This window comes from Chrysemys picta, chromosome 4 (assembly GCF_011386835.1).
Source record: "Chrysemys picta bellii isolate R12L10 chromosome 4, ASM1138683v2, whole genome shotgun sequence".
NCBI lineage: Eukaryota > Metazoa > Chordata > Testudines > Emydidae > Chrysemys > Chrysemys picta.
This window is the reverse complement of record NC_088794.1, coordinates 58,713,766-58,737,687: the sequence shown is the minus strand read 5'-3', so window position 1 is coordinate 58,737,687 and position 23,922 is coordinate 58,713,766. Positions and strand designations below refer to the sequence as shown.

At 47.9% G+C, this 23,922-nt stretch overlaps 1 protein-coding gene across 1 annotated transcript; it reads left to right on the top strand.

Moving 5' to 3' along the window:
* The first annotated feature begins 283 nt into the window (after positions 1–283).
* PNPLA1 (patatin like phospholipase domain containing 1) lies at positions 284–22,919 on the top strand. The gene is made up of 9 exons (XM_024114775.3): positions 284–625; positions 7,063–7,295; positions 8,990–9,055; positions 11,049–11,258; positions 12,583–12,643; positions 14,679–14,921; positions 17,230–17,344; positions 18,590–18,709; positions 20,131–22,919. Exons 1-9 carry the CDS (start codon positions 424–426, stop codon positions 20,162–20,164), a joined length of 1,284 nt encoding a protein of 427 aa, XP_023970543.1. The 5' UTR covers positions 284–423; the 3' UTR covers positions 20,165–22,919.
* Positions 22,920–23,922: the final 1,003 nt, after the last annotated feature.

Genomic DNA, 23,922 nt, shown 5'->3' with positions numbered 1-23,922 from the left:
GAAAAAGCCAAGCTAGGGCCATGAGATGCAGGAGACTTCACACGCTCTACAGGCGTGCGGGCTGTGGGAAGATTTATGAGTTATTGTCTTAAAAGGAGCTCCTTACTTAAGCCAGAAGCATGATAGCTAGTTAGGGTCTAATCTTGCTAGAGCTGCTTTGATGGGGGGAGAGAGTTTTATTTTTAGCCAGAGAAGTAATTAAAGCAGGCACTGAATCTGAAAACATCTCAGGGATCTGGCACAGAAGGGCAAAAAGTGCATCTTAGGCATTCGTGTGAACTGCGAAAGAAGCAGTGAATGTGTCAGAGAAGGGCGGAAAGAGAGCAGGCTCGGAGTTTATCTAGTAACAGCAAAACTGAACATCGAAGTTACAGAGTGCCTGCCCACTAACAAAACCACGTCTCTGCAGACTGAGCAGCTGGGATGGCTGAAGAAGACCTAAATGGCACCGGCACCCCCTTCTCTCTTTCTTTTTCAGGCAGCGGTTTTCTTGCACTTTACCAGATAGGGGTGGTCCAGTCGCTCTTGGAATTGGCACCTGAGATACTAAAATCAGCATCCAAAGTTTATGGAGCATCAGCTGGGTCACTTATAGCTGCAGCAGTGGTGTGTGAATCTAGCCTAGGTAAGAAAGGCTTTGGTTTATTCTGTGTATACGTTTATAATAATAATAATAATAATAATAATAATGAAAACATGGATTTTAATGACATGAAAGGATCAGAAAGGAATTATTTGTATAATAATACAATAAATAATAACTTAATCATTCAGCATCAGGGGACCTACAGGGCCAGATTCTCAGCTGGCGTAAATCAGACTAGTTGTGTTTAAGTCAGTAGTGGTACATTGCTTTCCATCAGCTGAGGATCTAAACCATTGTTCTTCAGTGGGCTCGTGGGCCAGATCCAGCCCCCACAGGTCTTCCATTTGGCCCACCGCCAGCCTTCTGGGAAGAAGCAGAGCTCTCGTCCCCTCCCCTCAGGAGCCTAGCTTACCCATCCCCTGGCCTCAGAGAGGGGGCCGAAGAACCCCCAAAAGAGCAGAGGTGAGGCTGGGGGCCCCACAACTGATGAGAGGGCTGGGCAGATGGTGGGCTAGCAGCAGGATTGATGGGGAGTGGGCAGATGCAGCTCAGTTTATTTTCCCTCTGTTTACCATCCTGCCACGTACTTAATTTAAAACCTTTCCATTTAAACACCTTGGCGCTAGCCTGTGTTGATACATTTCGACTTACAGCAGTACGCTTTTAATCAGACGTTCATTCAGACACACAGCGATCAGTAATCGACGTGCTTTCCGTAGCTAGTTTGATTGCTATCTGCCTCGTCCTTTTCCAGAAAAAAAAGATGATGCCAAGGTGTTGTCAAAATCTCAGGCAATCAGGGAAATTAGACGTGCCTGCATTTCTTGTGCGTTTTAAACTTATTTTCATTTCATAGCTTTAAGAGTAGAATTAATATTGACAGCATGATGTTTTAATAGCATTGTAGTCTATTTGTATAATCACTTGTTTATAAGATTTCATTGGAATATTGCCTATGGATGCCCAGTTTTTTATTTTGAGATTATTAAATACAATTCAGCACATCACGCGTGAAAGGTTGCGACCCCTGGCTGCTGGCAGACTCCCCAGAGAGCACACACGTGAAGAGCACTTTGGCCTGTCCAGATCTGGACATTTCCTTACCTGGCCTGCCAGGAAATGCAATTCCATGCCACCAGTCTAGACCAACATATATTAATATATTGTTTCACCTGTTCAGCCAGTGGCCCTGATCTTTAATGGGTGTAACGAGTGCATTGAAATCAGTAAAGTGACCCTGATTTACACCAGCAGTGGATCTCGACCTGTGTATCCATCTAGATCATTGCATGTACTCAGTGAGTCAAATCTTCAGCTGATATAAATCAATGTCCTTCCACTGATACCAGGGGAGCCTCTGGCCTGGTACCATTATATTCAGCGGTCAGGTTTCAGTGTTTCTTTGGACTAGTCAGTAGGGGTGGAGTACTCAAAAGTAGTCAGGCGTCTCTGGCCCTGTTTTAACTGTCTAAGTCCCAGTGTTGGAAGCACTGTGATGCACAAAACTCCCGCTGAAACCGTAAGTTTTTGCAGTAAAGGATCCCTCAGTGCCTATGTTTCTGCCTCTGGGCACATGCCCTACGGCCCCTCTGTGGTGTCCGGAGGCCTATCTCCTGCCTAAGCTCCAGAGCGATTCATCAACCGGGGATAATCGTTCGGCTGCCTAAGTTGTCTGAGGGGCCCAATCCAGCAGACACACTCAGAGGCTGCCTACCGGAGCAGGCCCCCCCATAGGGGAGCTCACATGAAACAGCTTGGGAGGAGGAGAGCCTTCATCACCACTTTTAGCCCCATGGTTAGGGTCCTCACCTGGGTGGTGGGAGACCTTTGGTTCAGAAGGGATTTGAACAGGGATCTGCCACTTCTCAGGTGAGTGCTCTAACCAATGGGCGCTGGGACAGTCTAATGGAGGGGGCCCCTCAGTCTCTCCTGTTGAAGTGGTTGCACTGTGGAGAAATGAACGGCTCCCTGGAACAGGGGGACTGGATCCTGGATCACCCACCGCCTGGGTGAGTGACTTCATAGCCTGGTGGCTGGCACATTCTCATTCTTGTGCTCTCTCTCCTGCTCTCAAAGAATTATGCGGGCTAGAGAGAATAGCCCAATGGTTAGAGCAGCCATTTGCGAGGTGACAAATCCCTGTTCAGATCAATACCCCACCTTCCCGAGGTGGAGAACACCTAAATCCTTTTGAGCATTCAGCCCTAAATGCTTCCCCACTCAGGAGAAGAGGCTGCATCTTCCTTTCCAAGGAATACAATGCCTTTTCCAGCCGCAACACTCTAAGGGTACATACAGACTTCCCGAAGCCCCATGAGCCTGAGTCAGCTGATTCGGGCCAGCCCGAATTACAGTGTAGATGTACCCCAAATCCCTGTGATCTTGTAACGTAAGGGCTTGATCTTGCCCCTGTTTAAGAAACAGCAAACATCTCATTAGTATCAATGGGACCAAGAGGAGCAGCCCCTGGGTGATTTGTCTATCTCCAGGTGCTGGTTTTAGTGTAGAAAATTAAAGGCACTATGTTAAAGTGCACTAGGGAACTTTTAGTTCACACCAGCAAGGTATACACGGACCAGTTAATACGCACTTTAGAAATCACACCCATGCAGTGCACAGTCCTGCTCCATGTAGACACACCCCAAGCTTTGCTGTTTTTAAAGAATTTTTTAAGGCAGACAAAAAAATGCATATCCATCTATGTACCAATATCTTAGCTGCTGCTTGTAAGACAGTGGTTCCTGACTGGCATATTCCCGTGCTTGCAAGGGGAAAGATACCTCGAGGAAATCTATAGCGGAGGCAGCTGTAATGGTACAGTCCAATAGCATCTTCCAGCTCACAGGCTGTCCCGCTCCTGGGCAATCACAGCCAGTAGCTCTGGCTCTCAGAGATCAGTTTGGAGCCCTCTTGTTTAGTCAGGCTGCAGACCAAAGGAAGGTCCATGCCGCTCTGGTTTATTATGGCAAAAGGCACAAACGTTTGTCATTTGGTTTTCAAGCAACTTTGATCTGAAATTCAGCTCCATTATCACCTCACTTGACCCCGCAAAGCATTAGTTGTTATGTCACATGCCCGGAATATCTGCTCAAACATTTATAACTGCTCTTAATTCCTGGGTTGCTCCAGTGCCTTCAGGACACTAAGATATTTTTGCTCCGTCTAATCTGTCTGTCTGCCCGTCTTTCTAGAGCAATCTCAGGGGTTGCTGCACTGGGACAGCCAGAACAGGGGCCCAAGGGAGCTTTGTTCTTGCCAGATTAGGCCCTAGCCCTGCAAAATCTTGTGCAGGTGGCTCAATTTTACACATGTGAGGAGCCTCCTGGATGCCGGTGGAACTGGTGCATGTGCAAACTTCAGCACGTGCAGAAATCTCTGCAGGATCACGGGCTGAATGTGCTTCTGGCCATACATGAAATCATCTTGGGCTCGAATGGGGGCCCAAGGGTGTGCTTAATTCCCAGTGATCTCGCTTCTGCATGGCCAGATAAACAGATCCTAATCCAAAGCATCCTACTTCAACATGTGAGCCAACCTCTAACTAACGGATGTCAGGCAGAAACTTCCCCTGGCGGCAGGTTATCCCATTGCTTACTCCCAAAGAGTTTCTTGCACCTTCCTGTGAAGCAGGAGACAGAATCTTGACCTAGATGGACCCCAGGTCTGATCTGGTCTGGTAGTTTCTAATCTACAGGAGCTACAATGCCGATCCTGAGGTATTGCTCTTATTCACGGGTTCATGGGAGCCTGCCTACATCAGGACCAAGTATAATTAAGCTGTAAGCAGCCGCATGCTGGAGCTGAAAGGCCATCAGCCATTCTTCCACAGCCCTCTCCCCTCTCTCTCTTCATGCTGCTGAAAAGGGACACTGCTCTTAGCCCAGGACTGGGAACCAGGAACTCCTGAGCTCTGACATTGACTCTCTCGGGCAAATCATGTCCCGACTTTGTGCCTTAGTTTCCCCAGCTATCAAATGAGGAAATTCCAGTCCCTATCGGCCTTACAGGGCTGATGTAATTATTAACCACACCTTGTTTCCTCCCATGTGAAGTGGGGGATGATAATATTTACCTATCCTCACAGGGATGCGGTGATGAACAGTGCAGAGCCCACCCCACCCTGTGATGAGAGGTCATGAGGGAATCACATGAGGAGCTTCTCACAGCAATTTCTACTTCCTGAGCCATCCGAGTCAGGATTTTACCAGAAGACAGGATGATCTGACCCAAACAGATTGGTGGCACCACTCCCGCAGTTTCCCACATACACTCAGCTCCTCTGCTAAACTCGGGATCCATCCGAGCCTCCCGCTGAAACAACAGGGCTCAGCTTGATTTTCCTGAACTGTTCCAGTCCCAGATGTGCCAGAAATGGCCCTGTGCAACTTCTCTGGGTCTCAGTTTCCTTGTCTTCAGACTGAGACTTGGGTACCGATGTGAGACTGTGCTCCCAGTCCCTAAGAAGGGATGTGAAATACAGCTCATCAAAGGCCAGTCAGTGCAAGAGGCAAACCTAGACCTCACTTTCTCCTGGTCTCTAGCCCAGTGTCCTGCCTCTAGGCCAAAGGGTATTGTGGGAGGAGGAGGCAGATCCCTTCTGTGAATCACAGGAAGCCACAGCTCCATGCGGCTGCTTTGAGATAATGCCAAGGCTCCGAGGGGCCTGGCAGAATGCACAATCCAGTAGAACGCGAGTCTGCATTTTGATAAAATGTTCAATCGTTGTGCAAACCCTAACGGGCCATTGATTGTCACTTAAAGATTATTTCCTGTGGTTTATGACTGGGCTGAATTTCGATGAATTTCCTCTGGGAGAGCAAAAAGGCACTTCTGTGACCTCAGGGTTTTCCCCCTGCCAAATTTCACCTTCCTTCTCCAAGCTGCCAAGGGTATGTCTACATTTTGACCTGTGTGTGTGTGATTCTGTGACACAGAGGCTCTTAAGCAAAGGATCCTCTATTCTGCACAGACAACCCTCACCTCAGACCTGACAAACTCATTACACCAAGCACACGTCTTACAGGATATTTCTCCATAAAGAGTGACATGTAAGCTATCCACAGAAAGCTCGTCATTTGTCAAACTCATAATCTTTGCAAGATGTCCGTACGGGTAATATTTAAGCAATAATGCATTTATAGTGAATGTATGCTTTAGGGACTGGGAGTAAAAATTAGTCACCAGGGGACAATCTTGGTGATGGTCCATTTAGGCCGGGAAGAGTTGCCTCCCCACTCTGTTTAGCCGATGATGTAATGCAAAGCTCAATTGCTTAGCCTTGGCAATAACAAGACTTTCAATGGAAAACCATCAGAGGTAACTTCAAACAATCAAAACCACTGGAAGGTGAAAAAGGAGCCTTATAAAACAGGCATTTGCCCTGTCTGTGAATAGAAGCAAAAGACTGTTTCAGTATAACACAGAGGAAGGAGAAGTCCTCTGAATCCGTTCACTAAGGAAACCCCTTGTGGAGAGGGGCTGTTTTCACGAACATTTAAATCCTGGTTCTTGTGAAACCAGCCAGCTCTCCAACAGCCTGAACTCTAGGAGGGAAAAGCCTACTTTATTACATAGGAGAGGGAACTATTGATAAGTGTAGACCCAGGTTTGAATTTAATGATATTGTTTTGTATTGTAATCATTTGTTTCCAGTACTTTCTCTCGTCTAGTTAAATCTTTACCCTTTCTTAAATATACTTATAACAAAATAAAGGTACGTGCTCACAAGTGCTGTGTGTTGTACAGGAAAGGTGGTTTAATGTAAAACTGGACCTCTGGGGGTGGAGGATCTGGGATTTCTGTGAGCAGCCAGCATCAGGGGCGGCATATCACAGGGGAACATGTCAAAGGGACTTGGGGACGAGGGTACGCCTATTGCTAACCCACAAGGCAAAGCTGGGGCTGGCGTAGCTCAGAGGAGAGCGCTCGAGGGGCTGACAGGCTGGTGGTGTCAGTGAGATGACACCCAGGCAGGCACAGAAATGACTCCTTCTCAGTGAAGGCAGAGGATAACACAGCGACTTTCAGTCCTGGGTACCCTGAGACCGTCACGGAGCCCCAGCCAGAGGAGACATACACACACTAGCTCTCATTAAGCTTGATGAGAGCTACTGTGGCTACGTCTCCTCAGGCTGGAATTTCTGGGAATCTTCCCCCAACCAGCACAAAGTGTAGACATACCCTAAGACGCTACCACTGCTCAAAAGAACACCAACAAATAATTAATGTTGACCAAACTGCCTGTTTGTCACTAACTTCTTTCTCAAAAACAGCTGCTCTGTTGTCGATCAAACTTTTTGAAAATATTCCACTTAGGTCAGAGAGTGAATGTGAGCAATTTCCATCCAAAAGGTTACAGCTCGCCAAAATGATACGTGACTGAAAACACAGGAGTATCATGTTGGACAATCTTAGGACTATTGGGCCTTTAAAGAAAGCTGGTGATAAACGACCTTTGTTTTCCCTCCCTCGATCAGAGGACCTAAAAGAATCTTTCCATGAAGCAGTGAGAGATGCCAGGAAAACGATTCTCGGCCCTCTGTCTCCCGGGTGCAACACGCTCGGCACCATACAGAAGGGATTGTACAAGATGTTGCCAGAGAACTCTCACCAGGTAGCTTCGGGGAGGCTGCACATTTCCCTCACCCGGGTGACGGACGGACAGAATGTCATGGTTTCCGAGTTCAGTTCGAAGGAGGATCTGATTCAGGTAATGGGGTTTCCACTCTGCTGTGCCTGCAATGCAATTAAATGAGAAAAAACCACAAGCTGAGTTCATGAGGGAGAGGTGAAGTCAACGTACATGAACAGGTAGAGGGAGGAGAGAATTCCACCTCTGTCTCGGTCCAGAGATTCCACCCTGAGCCTAGGTTCAGAAGCAGCATATTAAGTTACGAGCACCAGACGTGGCCAGAAAGTAGCTCTCATTGGTACCTGCTCCTGGAAACAGCCTGTTCTGTGTGTGCCAACTGCGGGAGTGCCCCCGCTAAGTGTTCCTAGGGCCCCTTATTATGGAGCTTTCTAACCTTATCGAAGGCTGCGACCTCTGCCTCCCAGCCACGGCACTTTCCAAACCTTGTCCCTCATTCAGTCTAAACAAGCCAAGTCCCCACATCTAGGGGCCTTTATGTCGAGGCCTCATTCCCCTTCCACAACTGCCAGGCTGCCTCTCTCAGTCCTGAGGCTCATACCATCTCCTCAGTTGGGGAAGAGGCAGGGGAGCCCCTGCCTGCCCTCTCCCAGCCCAGGGACCCTATGTAAGGCAGGTCAGGACCGCTCCTTCCAATCCCTTGCCACCTTCCTGGGCTGCTTCTACCTTCTCCCCGCATCCCTTGCCAGAGTGAAGATGCCATTGCTCCTGCTCCGTGGTTTGGTCATCTTGGGGGGCTTCTTCCCATCCAGCTCCTGAGGAGCTTCTGCAAGTCTTTCTGGCTGCTGGGTTGTGCTCTGTGGAGTTGCCCCGTCTCTCCTTAGGACATAAATCCTCAGCCCCTTCCCTTGGAGCTGGGCTGCCTCCCAGACGGCTACTCCAGCCCTCCTCAAGGCAGTAGTTTCCCCCAGTTGCTCCCCTGGAGCTGGGCTCTCATTCAGGGCAGCTGCAGGCCCTCAGCCAGCCTCAGCTCCAGCTGGCCCTTCTCCCCCAATCAGTCTTTTTGGCTTTGGGCTTGGAGAATCCAGCAGGCCACCTGTGCTGCTGTATTCCAACAAGGGGACAGAAGGCAGCCTATATGCTAGTCCCTTTCCCCCGCTCATCCCCAATAGGTTGGATTTAATGCTGTTCTTATCAATGCCTGTCCTGATTTAAATACAGATTGATGCATCACCAACTAGGCCCTAAGATCCACCCCACATTTAAAAGTCTGGATTAGAGCTGTTCAAAATTGTCTGATGAACATTTTTCTGTTGCAGATTTGGCCACATTGAAATGTTTCGTGGGAACGGACGGATTTAGCACAATTTGCAATGCAAAATTATCAAAATGTTTCATTTTGATACGGCCAAAGTGCTTCCTTTAGACATTATCATTTCCACCCTGGTTCTATGATAGTTCAGTATTGAAATGAAGCACTTTGAACTCCCTGGGACAATTTGTTTCAATAGGGTCGTTTTGATATTTCTGAAACGAAAGCTTTGGAAATTTGGTTTCCTGGGAAATTTGGAATGTTGGCTTTTTGTGTTGGGGTGAAAGAAAATTTTTGACATGTCAGAATTTCTCCCAGAATGAAAATTCCAAGTTTTGGCCGGCTCTAGTTTGGATCCAGATCACAGCACCTCAGTCCCAGTGTATCTCCGCAAAGAAGCCCGAATCTCTGGGCGATAAATCCAATCGCCTCTCAACTTGGGGAAGTTTGGGGGTGAAGTATGCTTTTCTGTGACCCTTCTGTGTGTCTCTTCTCCTCACAGGCACTGATCTGCAGCTGCTTTGTTCCTATCTATTGCGGTTTCATCCCTCCCTCCTTCCGAGGTGTGGTAAGTGCTCTCTAGCAAATATTCCAGGGGATACGATTTCTGTCCTCACCAATCTATTGCCAGGCTCTGCTCTCAGACATAAGGCCAAATCCTCAGATGGCATAAATAGGAGTTGCTCCACAGACTTCTGTCAGTTTACACTAGCTAAGGGTCTATCCATTCCATAGATCTAAAGGCTGCAATGGGCCATCAAGTCAGACCTCCAGCATAATCCAAGTCACTGAATTTCATCCATGAATTCCCTGCGGTGGGTGTGATGTGATCTATAGCTCCGGGAATCTTGCTGCTGGGGGTTCACTTGGATTATTCCTGTTTCAATGACTTTTAGTTTGCTCTGTTTCAGTCCCTGTGGCTTCGCACCGTTTCGATTTCGGCTGTAAATGTCAGGGTCTCTTGAACCCCGCACGGAGAGGATAAAAGCCCAAATGTAACCCGTGGTTGAATTCAGCTCAGTGTAGTCCGGATAGAGTTCCCTAGGGGGTTGGAAGTGATTGTTCCATACAGAAATTGCCAAAGCCAGCAGGAGTTCCGCTACAAAAAAGCACAAGACGCAGGATGTTGCCTTTAAGTAGCTCTTTAAATTCAGAGATCTCATAGTGCGTTGCCATGAGTCTAGTATTTACAAGCTTGACAAACAGGCTCATGAGTAGCTGGATATTCCAGTGGAGTAGCTGGGATACTCCCTCCCACGCGGGCTAAAGCCTTCATGAGCCGCCCTGTTGCCTTTATATAATCTTGACAACAAGCCTTTAATAATCACCCCGGATTGTGTCATCATGTTCATTGCAACAGGCCACTCGCTACCATAATGGCTGCTCTATAGTAACCTGTGTTTTTTAACAGGGGTGGGGTTTGGTTTAACTTTCCCATCCATTCTCATGTCCCACTGGCTACACCTCCCATGCAGGCAGGCCCTGGACTCCAGCCAATAAGTCTCTCTCCCAAGCTGCTCTTGGCCCCTAGCTATGTGGGGAGAACCTGGCAGTGGGAGGAGGCATGCAGAAGCAAGACAGGTTGTGGGAATAGGCAAAGTTCCAAATAGGGGTAGGAGTATGGTGGGGCTAGCTCCTCCCAGTTGGTTGACCAGACAGCAAATGTGAAAAATCGGGACAGGGGGTGGGGGGTAATAGGAGCCTATATAAGAAAAAGACCCCAAAATCGGGACTGTCCCTATAAAATCGGGACATCTTGTCACCCTACCTCCCAGGAATCCAGACCCCATTACAGACCTTTCCTCCCTCATTGGCACAATGCACCCTACAATTATCCATGTAACATAGCAAAGCAAACAGTGCAGCAAAGTGGCCAGCCCTGAAGGCACCCCAGTGCCTTAAGGATTCACAGAACGTTTTAAAAATAGACGTGCGTTGCACTTTGCTAGCACTTCCCCTACAAGGATTACAAAGCTCCTTTACAAGCAAGTAATGCATTCAGTCTCACAATACCCCTTGGGTGGTAGGCAGATTTCATTGTCCCCCCCATTGTGGTACTGAAGGGATAAGTGACTTGTCCAAGTTCACACAGGAAATCTGTGGCAGAGGCAAGAATACATTCCACATTTCCTGACTCCCGTTCCTGTGCCTTAGCCACAAGCTGAACTTTTGTCCTTTGGGATCAGAGATCAGTGGCCTGGGATTCAGGAGACCTGGGTTCTATTCCTGGCACTGGCCTGCTGGGTGACCTAGGGCAAGTCACATCACATCTCCCTGCCTCAGTTTCCCCAGCTATAAAATGGGGGTGATGATGCTGATCTCCTTTATAAAGCACTTTGAGATCTACTGATGAAAAGCACTAGATAAGAGGTAGGGATTATTATACATGCTACTAATTTGCATATCCCAACTGAGGTTGCAGGTACCCTATTCAAACACCCACATGTAACGAACAAGGCCTGCATTGTTCACACGATCACCTGTCCTGATTGCTGTGACACTGCTGCCTATTTTTAACTTCTCCAAACAAACTCCTCTGTGTTTTCCACCCTCTACCTCAGCGCTACGTCGACGGAGGTTTCACTAACCTGCAACCATGTTCTGACCTGGAGGCCGTGATCACGGTGTCCCCATTCACGGGCGAGCTGGACATCTGTCCCCGGGACTGCCCGGCTATCTTCTACTCTTTTCAGATCTTTAACAGCAGCATTCAGATCTCAGTGGAAAACCTGTGCAGGATTAGCTATGCTCTCTTTCCACCTAGCTACCTGGTAAGTGGCCCCTACCAATGTACCCCAGTGCTTCTCAATCGTCTTACCCTCAAGTAGGGTTCCCACCTCTCTAGGTTTTCCCAGGATTGCCGCTTTTTAGGTAGCTGTCCCAGATGAGATAGCCTTTGAGCTGGTACCCCTACCCACTGGCACTACTTCTATCAGAGCCAGTGAGTTCGGGACCCACCATCCCATGCTTCAGGGCTTATATCGATCTCTATTAGGGATTAGGCTGAAACCTTCAAAGGTGAGTGGTGGTGGTGGAAGATTATCCCACATCTGCTATTGTGGGGTTCTTACACCTTCCTCTGAAGCATCTGGGACTGGCCCCTGTCAGAGATGGATACTGGACGGGATAGATCTTGGGTCTGCTCCAGTCTGGTGACCCCCTACATCCCTACGCTGCAGACGAGGGGCTAGAACCTCAGCTAACGTAATCAGCCTAGCCCCACTGAAGTCAATGCCAGGTTACACCAGCTGCAGCTCTGGCCCAGCACACATCTGTTGCTGTGCCACCCAACCAGGATTGTGCCACGCAGTCCTGGGATTAATGTGCACCTCCAGTTCCGGACGCCATGGGCCCGATCCTCAGCTGAGGTAGGCTGGCATAACTCTTGGCAACATCACAGCTGCCTGTTCTCTTGCTCCCCATCAATTCTGCCCTCACATCCATTTGCCCTCCTGCCGCCCCTGGGGTACTTGACCTCCCCCTTCCCAGATCTGCACCAGGGTCCCCTCCACCTTCCTTCTAGGCTGAGGCTGGGGGTGGTCCCAGGGGGTCTTTCCCTCCCCTCCCCCCGGTGCCCCCTGCTTTCCCAGGCCAGGTGCTGTGGCATGGGGGGAAGTGGGGAGGAGCAAAGGTGCTGCACCTGTTGCTCACTGGAGGAGAAGGGGGAGTGTAGCTGCCCTGAGCTGGTGGATTTTTTCTGCTCCCTCTTCCCATCCAGTGCAAAGGGCATTGGGGAAGTTGGGGGGTAGCTCTGCCTGTTTCCTGCAGCAGGACAAGAACCAGAAATTACAGTCTGGTTGGCTGCTCTAGCCCAGGAGGTGGGGAAGTGGGGAGGCCAAGCAATCAGAGGGGCTTTTCCTCCAGGTCATGCAACCCTCAGTGACCAGCTTGAGTTGCAGAAGTATTATTGGCCAGGTCTATGGCCCCTTTTGACCAGAGACCCTTTAAGCACTGAGACCAGCTGAGGATCAAGTCCCAGATGTTAATTCTCCACATGGTATATCAAACAGCATTAGAGAAGACATGGCTTCTGCCCCTCGAAGAATACTTCCCGCAGCTGGAATTCTTTCTGATTCCGGGTGCTTTCCTCCACAGGTCCTGAATGAGTTTTTTTCTCGAGGGTATCAGGATGCTGTCCTTTTCTTACACAGGAACAGTAAGTGTTACCCCGAGCCTGTAAACAGACAGGAGGCATTCTCTGTATGGCATTGCATGCCATACAGAGAATGAAGGGGGATTTGATAGCTGCTTTCAACTACCTGAAAGGGGGTTCCAAAGAGGATGGATCTAGACCAGGCCTGCACAACTTGTAAAGCGGCGAGGGCCATATTACTCCAAAGAAAACAGCTGAGGGCTGAAACCCCCCGACCCCGCCAAAACCACCCCCCAGCACCACCCAGCCCCCCCCGAAACACAACCCCCCCCCCCCCAGCGCCGCCCGCCCTGTGGAAAAAAGCCCTCCTTCCCCAACACCACCCTGCTGAAACAGCAGTATTGAACCTTGGTAATATGTTATAGCTGGCCCCTAAGGTAGTATAATTAAGGTAAAAGAAAAATGTGTTTTTGCTAGAAGTAGAATAAGATCTTCCCCCCACTTTGTAATCAATTGCCCTGTTGAATGAATGAGGTGTGAATGAGGAAGGTGTGAAAGGGGATGGGAGCAAGACCAGATCAGTAGAACGGGTCAGCCACCGACTTGCCGCTCGCCTCCTTAGCCCCCCTTCCCCGGCTCGCCTTCTCACCCCCCGGCCACTGCCCACCCACTCACCTCAGCCCCTCACCGCCCTGGCTCACCTACTCAGCCCACCCCCTGCCGACAACTCACCTGCCTCCCCGCCACTGCCCGACTCCTCAGCCCCCCCCGCCCCCCAGCTCGCCTACTCACCCCCCTCCACTGCCCACCTGCTCGCCTCCTCAGCCCCCACCGCCGGCTCACCTGCCCCCCTGCCACTGCTCGCCCGCTCGCCTCCTCAGCCCCCCACCCCTCCAGCTCGCCTACTCACCCCCTGCCACTGCCTGCCTATTCTCCTCCTCAGCCCCCCTCCCTCACCCACTGCTTGCCTACTCACCCCCCGTGGGCCGCACAGTGAGCCCACCTACTCACCCCCTGCGGGCCGCACCGTGAGCCCATGCAGGCCGCATGCGGCCCCCTGGCTGCATGTTGTGCAGGCCTGATCTAGACTGTTCTCAGTGGTACCAGATGACAGAACAAGGAGTAATGGTCTCAAGTTGCAGTGGGTGAGGTTTAGGTTGGATATTAGGAAAAACTTTTTCACTAGGAGGGTGGTGAAGCACTGGAATGGGTTACCTAGGGAGGTGGTGGAATATCCTTCCTTAGAGGTTTTTAAGGTCAGGGTTGACAAAGCCCTGGCTGGGATGATTTAGTTGGGGATTGGTCCTGCTTTGAGCAGGGGGCTGGACTAGATGACCTCTTGAGGTCCCTTCCAACCCTGATAGTCTATGATTTTATGATTGATGGGCAGGAGGAATGATAAAACACATGGTTTTAAATCCCCTGCACCTCCACTACTGAGCAATACAGAAACGATGTATCTAAATTACTTGCTTCTCACTAGGCTATTGGAGCCATCTCTCTCTGTTCATGTTTATTAATTGAAAACTTCAAAACAAGAACCAGAAGTTACAGTTGCCTTAGGGACCGTACACAGATAGAAAAAGAGAATATCCAAATGCTCCATACCCCAAACCCTATAAGACCTACAAGGTCAATTTGATATGGCTGGAGACATCTCTCTGTTGTACTCTCTTTGACCATGGCCTTCCATGACAGCTATGTTCCTCTAGAACAGGGGGAACTGTCCAGCAACAAAGGGAGGCTTGTATCCACAGGCAATAGAACTTCCACAGGAGCCTGTGGAACTCACTGCCTCATGAAATAAGAATCAATACTAACCTTGGTTTTGCTAAAGCCCCAGGAGATGTGAGTCAGAAGCTCAGACAAACCTGCTGGCCAGGTGCATTTACGCTATGAGGGGGAAGTTAATAAAGGCATGGCAGGCTTCTAGTGAAAGTCAACAAGCCATGAAAGTCGATGGGAATTAGGTGTCCAAATGTTTCCAGTCTCATGAAGTCTCACCAGGATCTTCCACATAATCCCCTGCAATCAAACATCACTTAGTTTTACCTGACTATTTATGAACAGTTTTACCCTTTGTTGTCATGTCTCATAGATGCCTTTGGTATAAATTATCCCGCCAACACGGTGACCTTCCGGTTTGCCAGTTTGCTCAGTAAAAATGACTTGTCTCGAGCTAATGAGGAGTCCTCATGCCGGAACCCAGACACAGGAGGGCTGGAATCCAACGGGCCAGCTCCCAGGGACCTGCCCCCGAAGCAGGCTGCTGCGGTGAGCGGGACACTCAATGGAACAGACCAGAAAATACAGCCGCAGCTGCCCCCGTGCCAGCACAAAGGTAGAGGAGTCTGATTTCTTTCCTCCTGTTAGTTTTACACTAGCTGAGTAATGGTTCCCCTGGGATCTGTGGAGTGGTGCTGCAGGAAGAGAAGGGATGTGGCCTACCAGGTTTTGTTCTGTATTGTATGGGAGGGATGGGAAGAGATTCCAGGCCTCATTCAGCGAGGTGAAGGCCTTTGAGTCCAGCAGTCAAGTGGGATTTTTATGGCTTTACTATGTCTTTTATATCTGCTTCGCTGTGCTTGAAATAAAGCAGCTAAGCCCTTCTTTCGATGGACAGATGCCTAATAAATATCGTTACTGAGCCAAATCCCGAAAAACTTACTTACCGGGACAGTTCTTGGGGCACCTCGGACAGACAGTGACCTTGCTACCCTCTGTCTCCACGGAGAAGGGGTCTTCCTTGTGGTGGGTGGGTGTCAGTTACCTACCACCATCAGCCTTTCAGCCTCGGGCTACGCCAGCCCGAACTTCACCTTGTAGGTGAACAATAGGTGCACCCCAGTCCCTGAGACCCTTTGACTTGTTCCCCCGTGATGTCCAGCCCCTGATGCTAGATGCTCACAGAAATCCCAGATCCTTTGCCTCCAGAGGTGCACCATGTCCCATTTCACCTTAAACCACCCTTCCTGTATAACACACAGCACTTGTGAGCTCATGTAACAAAATAAAAGTAGGTTTGGTTAAGAAAGGGTACTAGAAACGAGAGAAAATGCTGGAAACAAATGATTACAATACAAAGCAAAATCATAAAACGCAAACCTGGGTCTACACTTATCAATAGTTCCCTCTCCTATCTCAGAAAGTAAGATTTCTCCTCAAAGATTAGTCTGTTGCAGAACTGGCTGGTTTCACAAGAACCAGGATCCAAACGTTCATGGAAGTCTCCCCTTGCTCCTTAAGATGTTTCCTCAGTGAATGAATACAGAGTGCCTTTGCCTACCCTCTGTTAGACTGGAACAGTCTTTTGTTTCTGTTCATAGACAGGGTCAACCTGTGTCTTTTTGTAATGTTATTTTTGTATCTTCCAGTGGTTTCAATTGTTTGGAATTGTCTTTGATTGTTTTCCATTGAAGTCTTGCATTGCATTGCATCACTGGCTAAGCAGGGTGGGGTGACAATTCTCTCCTGGCTAAATGGGCCATCACCAAGACACATTGTCCCCTGGTGACTAACTTTCCCTCCAACTCCGTAAAGCAGACTTTCAATATAAATACATTATCCTTTAAATATCTTCCGTACATACATCTCACACTGATCATGAGTCTTGATGAGCTTTCTGTAGATACCTTCATGTTACGCTTTATGGATAAATATCCTGCAAGATGTGTTTGGTGTAATAAGTTTGTCAGGCGTGACATGAGAGTTGTGTGCAAAGAACAGGGGGAGGAGCCTTTGCCAAGGAGTGTCTGTGTCACATCTACTCAAGCCAATCTCTCATCGAAGCATGGATGTGTGCACAGATATTCCAGGGGACAACAAAGGACGATCCCGCTGAGAACAGCTGACCTGTGGCTCCACCCCACTCAACCTACCTACTGTGATTATCCAGTGGTGGTGCTCGGTGGGGTCAGGAGAAATGGGGGAGAGTGATGCTACGGTGATGACACTCATTTTGTTGTCATGGTCCCCATTCCAGAGGCACAGCTGATCCAGCCCCCTGTGTCTGGGATGTGTGTTGCAATTGGAGTAAATGCATGTTGGGAGAGTGAGTATGGTAAACGTTAGGGTTGCTACATTGATTGCTGCTCGATGGTGAACTATAGTAAATTGTGTGTGTGTGAATGCGTGTGTATACATATAAATGGAAAGTGTGTATAAAGTAGCAGCCACAGATTGAAAATTCCTGACACATTTTTGGTGCATTCCAACCTCGTTTCCATTTCTCTGAAGTTCTGAGGGAACTAAAGACCCAGTCAATGCCCATAGCGCAGGTAAGTGACAAGTATAACACTAATATATATTGGTATGCGCAACAGAGGGGTCAAAGACCATCACTGGGATAGAGCTATAACCAAAACTGGGGTGAAGGTGGGCTTTGCACAGGGGACAAATTGTTTGTGTCCAACTCCCATTGGATTCCAATGGGATTCGGGTGCCTAATTTCCTTACTTCCCTTTGACAGTTCAGCCTTTTAAAGGAAATTCTCTCTTGGAGGGTAGGCCAGGGTGTTTAGACTCAGCACAATTTTCAGGAAACTATTCATTTTGGGGTTTCCTTTAGTTGAATTTGCTCCATAAATTATGAGTAATTTTTTAAAGCCTTGTGTTTGTTTATCTGTTATTGGCATTTGGCTGTTACTCCAGCTGCCCAGGAGAGGCAGAAGGCATCTGGATTGCTGGACTCGGTGGCTGAGATAATATCACAGTGTCTTATGTCATATAAGCTTCCTACAAAGATGATGTTTTCTCTTAATAAGAGGTGAGTCAAATGATGGGGTCTAAATTAGCTGTTACCACTGAAGAAAGAAATCTTGGAGTCATTGTCGATAGTTCTCTGAAAACATCTGCTCAATGTGCAGCGGCAGTCAAAAAAGCGAACAGAATGTTGAGAATCATTAAGAAAGGGATAGATAAGACGACAGAAAATATCATAGTGCCTCTATATAAATCCATGGTACACCCACATCTTGAATATTGCATGCAGATGTGGTCACCCCATCTCAAAAAAGATATATTGGAATTGGAAAAAGTTCAGAAAAGGGCAACAAAAATGATTAGGGGTATGGAACGGCTTCCATATAAGGAGAGGTTAATAAGACTGAGACTTTTCAGCTTGGAAAAGAGAAAACTAAGGGGAGATATGATAGAGGTCTATAAAATCATCACTGGTGTGGAGAAAGTAAATAAGGAAGTGTTATTTATGCCTTCTTATAACACAAGAACTAGGGGTCACCAAATGAAATTAATAGGCAGCAGGTTTAAAACAAACAGAAGGAAGTATTTCTTCACACAACGCAGTCAATCAGTCTGTGGAATTCTTTGCCAGAGGATGTTGTGAAGGCCAAGACTATAACAGGGTAAAAAAAAGAACTAGATAAGTTCATGGAGGACAGGTCCATCAATGGCTATTAGCCAGGATGGGCAGGGATGGTGTCCCTAGCCTCTGTTTGCCAGAAGCTGGGAATGGGCGACAGGGGATGGATCACTTGATTGCCTGTTCTGTTCATTCCCTCTGGGGCACCTGGCATTGGCCACTGTCAGAGGACAGGATTCTGGGCTGGATGGACCTTGGTCTGACCCAGTATGGCCGTTCTTATGAGTTTGTGTTGAATGAGAGTTTCTGGTGGCTTTTCAGCCGTGATTCTTTGGTGAGACTGTGTGGCCTACTGCAAGGGAGTGGGAGTTGGGAGACTTAGGCTTCTATTCCTCATTCTTAGGGCTGGTCAAAAATTTTCTGTTGAAGCTGTTCTTTAATGGAAAACTGGGTTTTCAATTAAATGAAAAGTGTCTGCTTGCTGAAGAAAAGTTTGATTTTTTCATCCAAAAGCAAAACACCGGAAAACTAAAATATTTTGGACAAAACCTGAACTATTTCAATTTGGATAACCCACCGGAATGGCTCATGGGAACTGTCAGTCATTTTCTTTATGTCCCCAATCTCCTCCAGAGGCCTGGCTCTGCATTCACAGCACAGTGACCGCAGTCCATGTCTTTGCTTTTAAAGGATAGAACAGCTCTGGGCCTTGTTGGACGAGATGTGCTGGATGGCACAACAGTTCAAAAGGACCGGGCGTTTGGTCAGAAACACTGCTGCTGGTTTGTCAAATGGAGTGGTGTCAGAGAGGTAAGAGGTTTTATTGCTTTACAACCTTGATGGAGAATTGGGATTTCCTGAGGAGGGAGGGGCATTAGGAGAAGATATTCAAAGGCACAGCACCTAAATACCTTTGAAGATCTGGGCTTAAGTGCCTAACTCCCATTGATTTCAATAGGAGCTAAGCACCTGAATACCTGGGAGGATCTGGATCCTAGCTTTCATTGAAAGTCAAGGTGAGTTAGGGGCCTTATGACCATTGGTGCCTTTGACAATCTCCCCCATGGAGTTTCATGGGGAGATGAGTCAGCCCTGCAGGAGAGTCATTGGCCATGGAACCGTCTAAGCACTTTGGCTACAACGTACAAGCCTGCGTGCCTAGAAGGAGGTTCTAAAGGAAAAGTGGCCCCATTTTCCAAGATATTGAGCGCCTGCAGCTCTCACTGACTTTTGAGAGTGCTCCAACCCTGAGAAAAATCAGGCTACTTGGGAGGCTAATTTTAAGGTATGAAAATTTTGGGGCTCAGCAACTCTGTATAGACATACTAAGCGGGGAGAAGACAGACTTTAGCTTCCTTCAGTGAGATCCCCCAATGTCACTTCACAGAACTTAGACCAATTGGACAATTAGCCCATCTTCACTGTAATGTCTTCCCTCAGCCCATGCCTGATGGTTCTGTGTGATATTTTCATCAGAGCTTTGTCCAGCCTGGTTTCTAGCTTCGTAGAGGGCTCTTTTTTTCAGCTAGAAAATTTGCTTTGGGCACGTAAAGCCTGATCCAAATCCTATAGAAATCTATGAAAGTTTTCTCACTGATTTCAGCAGGGCCATGATGATATTGAAGAACCTCTACTGAGTCATTATGTTCCATCTCTCCTGGTCCCCGGGGAACACATATCATTTTAAGCAGAGCAGCAGAAAGTTTTAGCCCATCACTCTCATAGCAATGTGTTAGGTTGGGAATTTTTCACTGAAACTTTTTTCATCAGAAAATGTTGATTCATCAAACCGAAACTTCCCGCGGGAATGCATCAATTTTGACAAATTGTTCCTGTAGAAAAAACAATTGTGGGTGTGGGGGGAGAATTGTCCCATTTTAACATTTTTGGAATAAAATGATGTAATTTTTGGTTCAAAAATAACTTTTCATTTGAAATATTAGTTTCATTTAAATATTTTTTTAAAAAGGGCAATATCAAAATAAAATGTTTTGATCAACCCAAATTGAAGGGTTTTTTTTGGCGGCGGGTGGTGGTGGTGGTTTTCTGTTCATGAAATTTGACTTTCTGTCCTTGTGGGAATGGGAGATTTTTGAAACTCTCAAAAATTCTCACAGGATAGGAAAACCACTTCCTGCCCAGCTCTCATTTTAGGAGGCACATAGTGTGACATGCACAGCTTTTCTTCAGAAGTGGATCATATGTAATAAATGTCCATTTGCTTTCTTTAGGAGGCTGTCATCACTGGGCATGCTGCAGTATTAACGCTCGGGTGACTCTGCAACTGTGCTGCTGATTGAATGGCTTAAGCAGCGATGGCTGAAATTAGGACTCAGTTCACACAGTCACTATTGCCTCTCTGAGGACATGTTCTTTAAGGCAGAGGGGGCAAGCTTGATTTCTAATGCTGCCAAGAGCTTACCCCTTCTATGAGAAGTATTCAAGAAAAGGTTGTCACACTCAGCCTGTCCCGGTGCACCACTTTCCAAGGAGAGATATGTTCTGGTGAGATGGAAATCAATGCATCTTTATAATTATTAAATGGCAAAAAATGTCATTGACACAGAGTTAAGGCTGCCCCGTGATTGCTCATGCCTTTCCACAACATCGACTTCAGCAAATCTCAAACTCCAAAAAACCAGGAAATACAGAGTTAAGGTGAATGCCCATACAACCTTAACTCTGCCCCCCCAGCGCTGGCAATAGGTACTGGGAATTATCTGCAGTCACTCCAGCTGCATTCACTATGCTGGACATAGCTGTACTGAATGATGGAGAAATAGGCTGGAGTAGCTTGGAAGAGCTGTGATTGTGATATGAGGAGCTCTGGGTTTGAGTCCCCCCATGTGGAAGCAAGAGGTGTGCGTGTACCTTGAGGTTCCAGTCTACCTCATTACCACAAGAATTGTGTAGTGTGTGTCAGGGCACTAATGGTCTTCTTGCCATTGGTATTGTCAGCAGGGAAATAGGATATCAGAGCAGTCTGGATTTAAAGATGGGTAGGGGAATGCCCATGTTTGGGTGGTACCCTATGTGAAGGGGTTGTAAAAGGGTAAGAAGTGGTGGTTACATTTCACAATTGTGGTATTATGGTGGGGAAGCAGGATCAGTGTTTCAGAGTACAGAAAAGTGCAGCTAGCACCTGTCCACTACTGTGAAATGGCAGAGTGGGAATCTGTGTGTTACGGGCATTGTGGGTGCTCAAAGAGGGCAGAGTTAAGGTGGTGTGAGAATTTATCTTAACTCTGTATTTCTTGGCTTTCAGAAGTTTGAGTTTTGCTGACCTCAATGTTCTGGAAGGGCAAGCTATCACTGGGCAACCTTATTTTAACAATTTTTTTGGCCATTTAATTTCCTAGCTTTCTAAACAGAAAGAGAAATGTTCGTTGGGAGGAGTTACTGGTAATTTAGACAGTTGTAGTTCTCGCCTAGATTTACAGTTGATATGCAACTGAAGCTAGATAATAACCCCAAAACCTAGTTTTTATATAGTGCTTTTCATCAGTACATCTCAAAGAACTTTACATCATTATCTCCATTTTACAAATGGGAAACTGAGGCACAGAGCATGGAAGTGACTTGCCCAAGGTCACGCAGCAGGCCAGTGGCAGAGCTAGCAATAGTCCCAGTCCAGTGGTTGTTCCACTAGGCCACACAGTTGCTTGTGATTTGAAATGTTGGCAATGTGCAGTTGCTAACAGGGCCAATGAGAGAAATCTTATCCCTGGTCTATGTCCCCCAACCTGGCAGTGTTAGTACATGGTGGTTATAGTAACTTTAAGCATGTGAGAGAAGACTGGTGTGGTGTGTCTCTCTCCTTCCCTACTCCCTGCCCCACTATTCCCTGCAACATGTAGCCCCCTACCGCCAACATTTCCAGCTCCCTCTCCCCTCCCTGTCCCATTAAGCCTTTAGCTGGTGCAGTAGAAGCCATTAACATGTAAGAAGTTGCCCCTCACTGTCTCCTGCCCTGTGCTGCTGTGTGCACATAACACAGATAGCAGCTTACCCGAGGACCACACGCTACTTTGGTTCTGAAGCCTGAGCTGCACATTGAGGCGGGCCCTGCCTCCCACTTCCCACCCCCAGCTGGGACTCCGGCACCTGCTTCAGCCAGGCTTCTCCAGTCATGTTCCAGCTCCACCCAGCCCACCGCACCTCCAAAGTGTCCCCCAACGCTCTGCCCAGCTCCACCACCGGTGGCCACTGAGGCATTCCCAAAATATTGGACATGCCCAATACTTTTGGGAACATCTGTCAGCCCCCCCATTGCCCTCCGAGATCCTGGCATACACACAGGTGGCAGGGAGTGGGGCTCAGACACCACTGGTGAGGGCACGCACCCCCAAATTCCATAGGAGGTAGGGGAAGGGCTCAGACACCCCCCATCCCAGAAAAGCAACCCCCCAGAACCTTGCTCACATGAGGAGAGGCAAGGAGAGGGGTCAGATCACTTCAGATGGACAGGGGCCTACAGATTGTGGCATTCACATGGGAGGGCAATGTGGGGCTGACAGCTGTCCCTACCTCAGCCTTTACTCTGCCCCATTCCCCTTGTCATTCACACCCATGTCCCCCTTCCCAGTCTCGCACCCTTCCCCTCCCTCATCCCCTAGCCCCCATCCCCTAACCCCTCAGCCCCCTCCCCGCCACACTTCCACCCCTAATCTCATGACAAACTTCCTAACTGTCAGAACAGCAGGACAATGGAGCAGACTGCCTTGGGAGGTTGTGGAAGCTCCTTCACTGGAGGTTTTCAAAAGGAGGCTGGATAGCCATCTGCCTTGGCTGGTTTACACACAACAAATCCTGCATCTTAGCAGGGGGTTAGACTAGATGACCCTTGCGACCCCTTCTAACCCTCTGATTCTAATAATCATCCTCCCCTCCCAGCAAGCCTTTGCTTATGTAGTTTATTTTCTTTCCAACAATAGTTACAGCGTCTTTTGACTATTCTGCTGTATTCAGATTACATTTCCCCCAAATAAAAACCCCCTTTGCTAGAGGCAGATTGGAGCAATACACCTGTTTTTTTGTTTTGTTTTAACTTCAGACTTCTGCCCTGGGCTGGATTTGAAATCACAATTCCTAGATTGGTGCTTCTATTTAACACCCACGACAGTCCCTCAGAGCCACCCGGGTCCTATGATAAAGAGAAAGTTCTCCAGGTAGCTAGCACCTGCTCCCTTTAATCCAACAGGGCTTGTGAGTTTAACTGGAGAAGCAAACTCTTTTTGAAATGACATTTCATTTCACCGCACACACACAATTTGATAGTCAAGTAGTCTGGTTTTCGTCTTTCTTTTCCATATTCATTCAATGGGTCCCACATCAACAGAACATACTGCATTTTCCCACCTGAGAAACAAGATACTTTCCCCACGTGTGATACTGTAGGTTTCTCAGAACTATCCCCCACATGTCCCGTGTGTACCGAAGCACTGGCTTTAGGTTGTGATGTGTGTAATGATGGAGGGGTGTGTGTCATTGCTGCAGTTACAAGGCGCATCACATTTTACTGCCCTCACGTAGACTCCTGGATTGTGACCACAATGGGCCAAACTCTTCCCTACTGTAATTCCATTCATGGCAGTAGAGCTGCATCAGGAATAAACTCAGCCCAATATTTCTATGACTTGTTGCAATTTTAGGCTGGAGGAGGGTCCCACAGGGAAGCTGTGGCAGAGAAGGGAGCAGGTCTGCAGTGCCCCTGTACGATCCTTCCTCTCTCCCTGGCAAAGTGAGCCTGTGGAATGTCTCAGAAGATTTTGTCTTCTGCTTGTCTGCTTCCGCTTGTCTGTTACTATCATGGGAGGTGTAGCCTGATTTCCTTGCAATTACCTTAACAACCACACCCGGGATGTATCAGCGGCTGGGAAGCCCTGCCAGAGACATCTTGCTGTGGAAAATGGAGCAACAAGGATCAGGATGTCTGACTAGGCAAATCTAGTGATGGAGCCTGAGAATACAATGGAGCTATTCACATGATGTAGACAAATGTTTAAGTATCTTGTTGAATCCAC

Excerpts from the sequence above, each read along its gene's own strand:
- PNPLA1 (XM_024114775.3), top strand. The coding sequence starts at position 424 with ATGGCTGAAGAAGACCTAAATGGCACCGGCACCCCCTTCTCTCTTTCT. Across the intron at positions 11,259-12,582 it reads TCTTTCCACCTAGCTACCTG|GTCCTGAATGAGTTTTTTTC; the intron begins GTAAGTGGCCCC and ends TTTCCTCCACAG. Across the intron at positions 18,710-20,130 it reads AATGGAGTGGTGTCAGAGAG|GAGGCTGTCATCACTGGGCA; the intron begins GTAAGAGGTTTT and ends TGCTTTCTTTAG.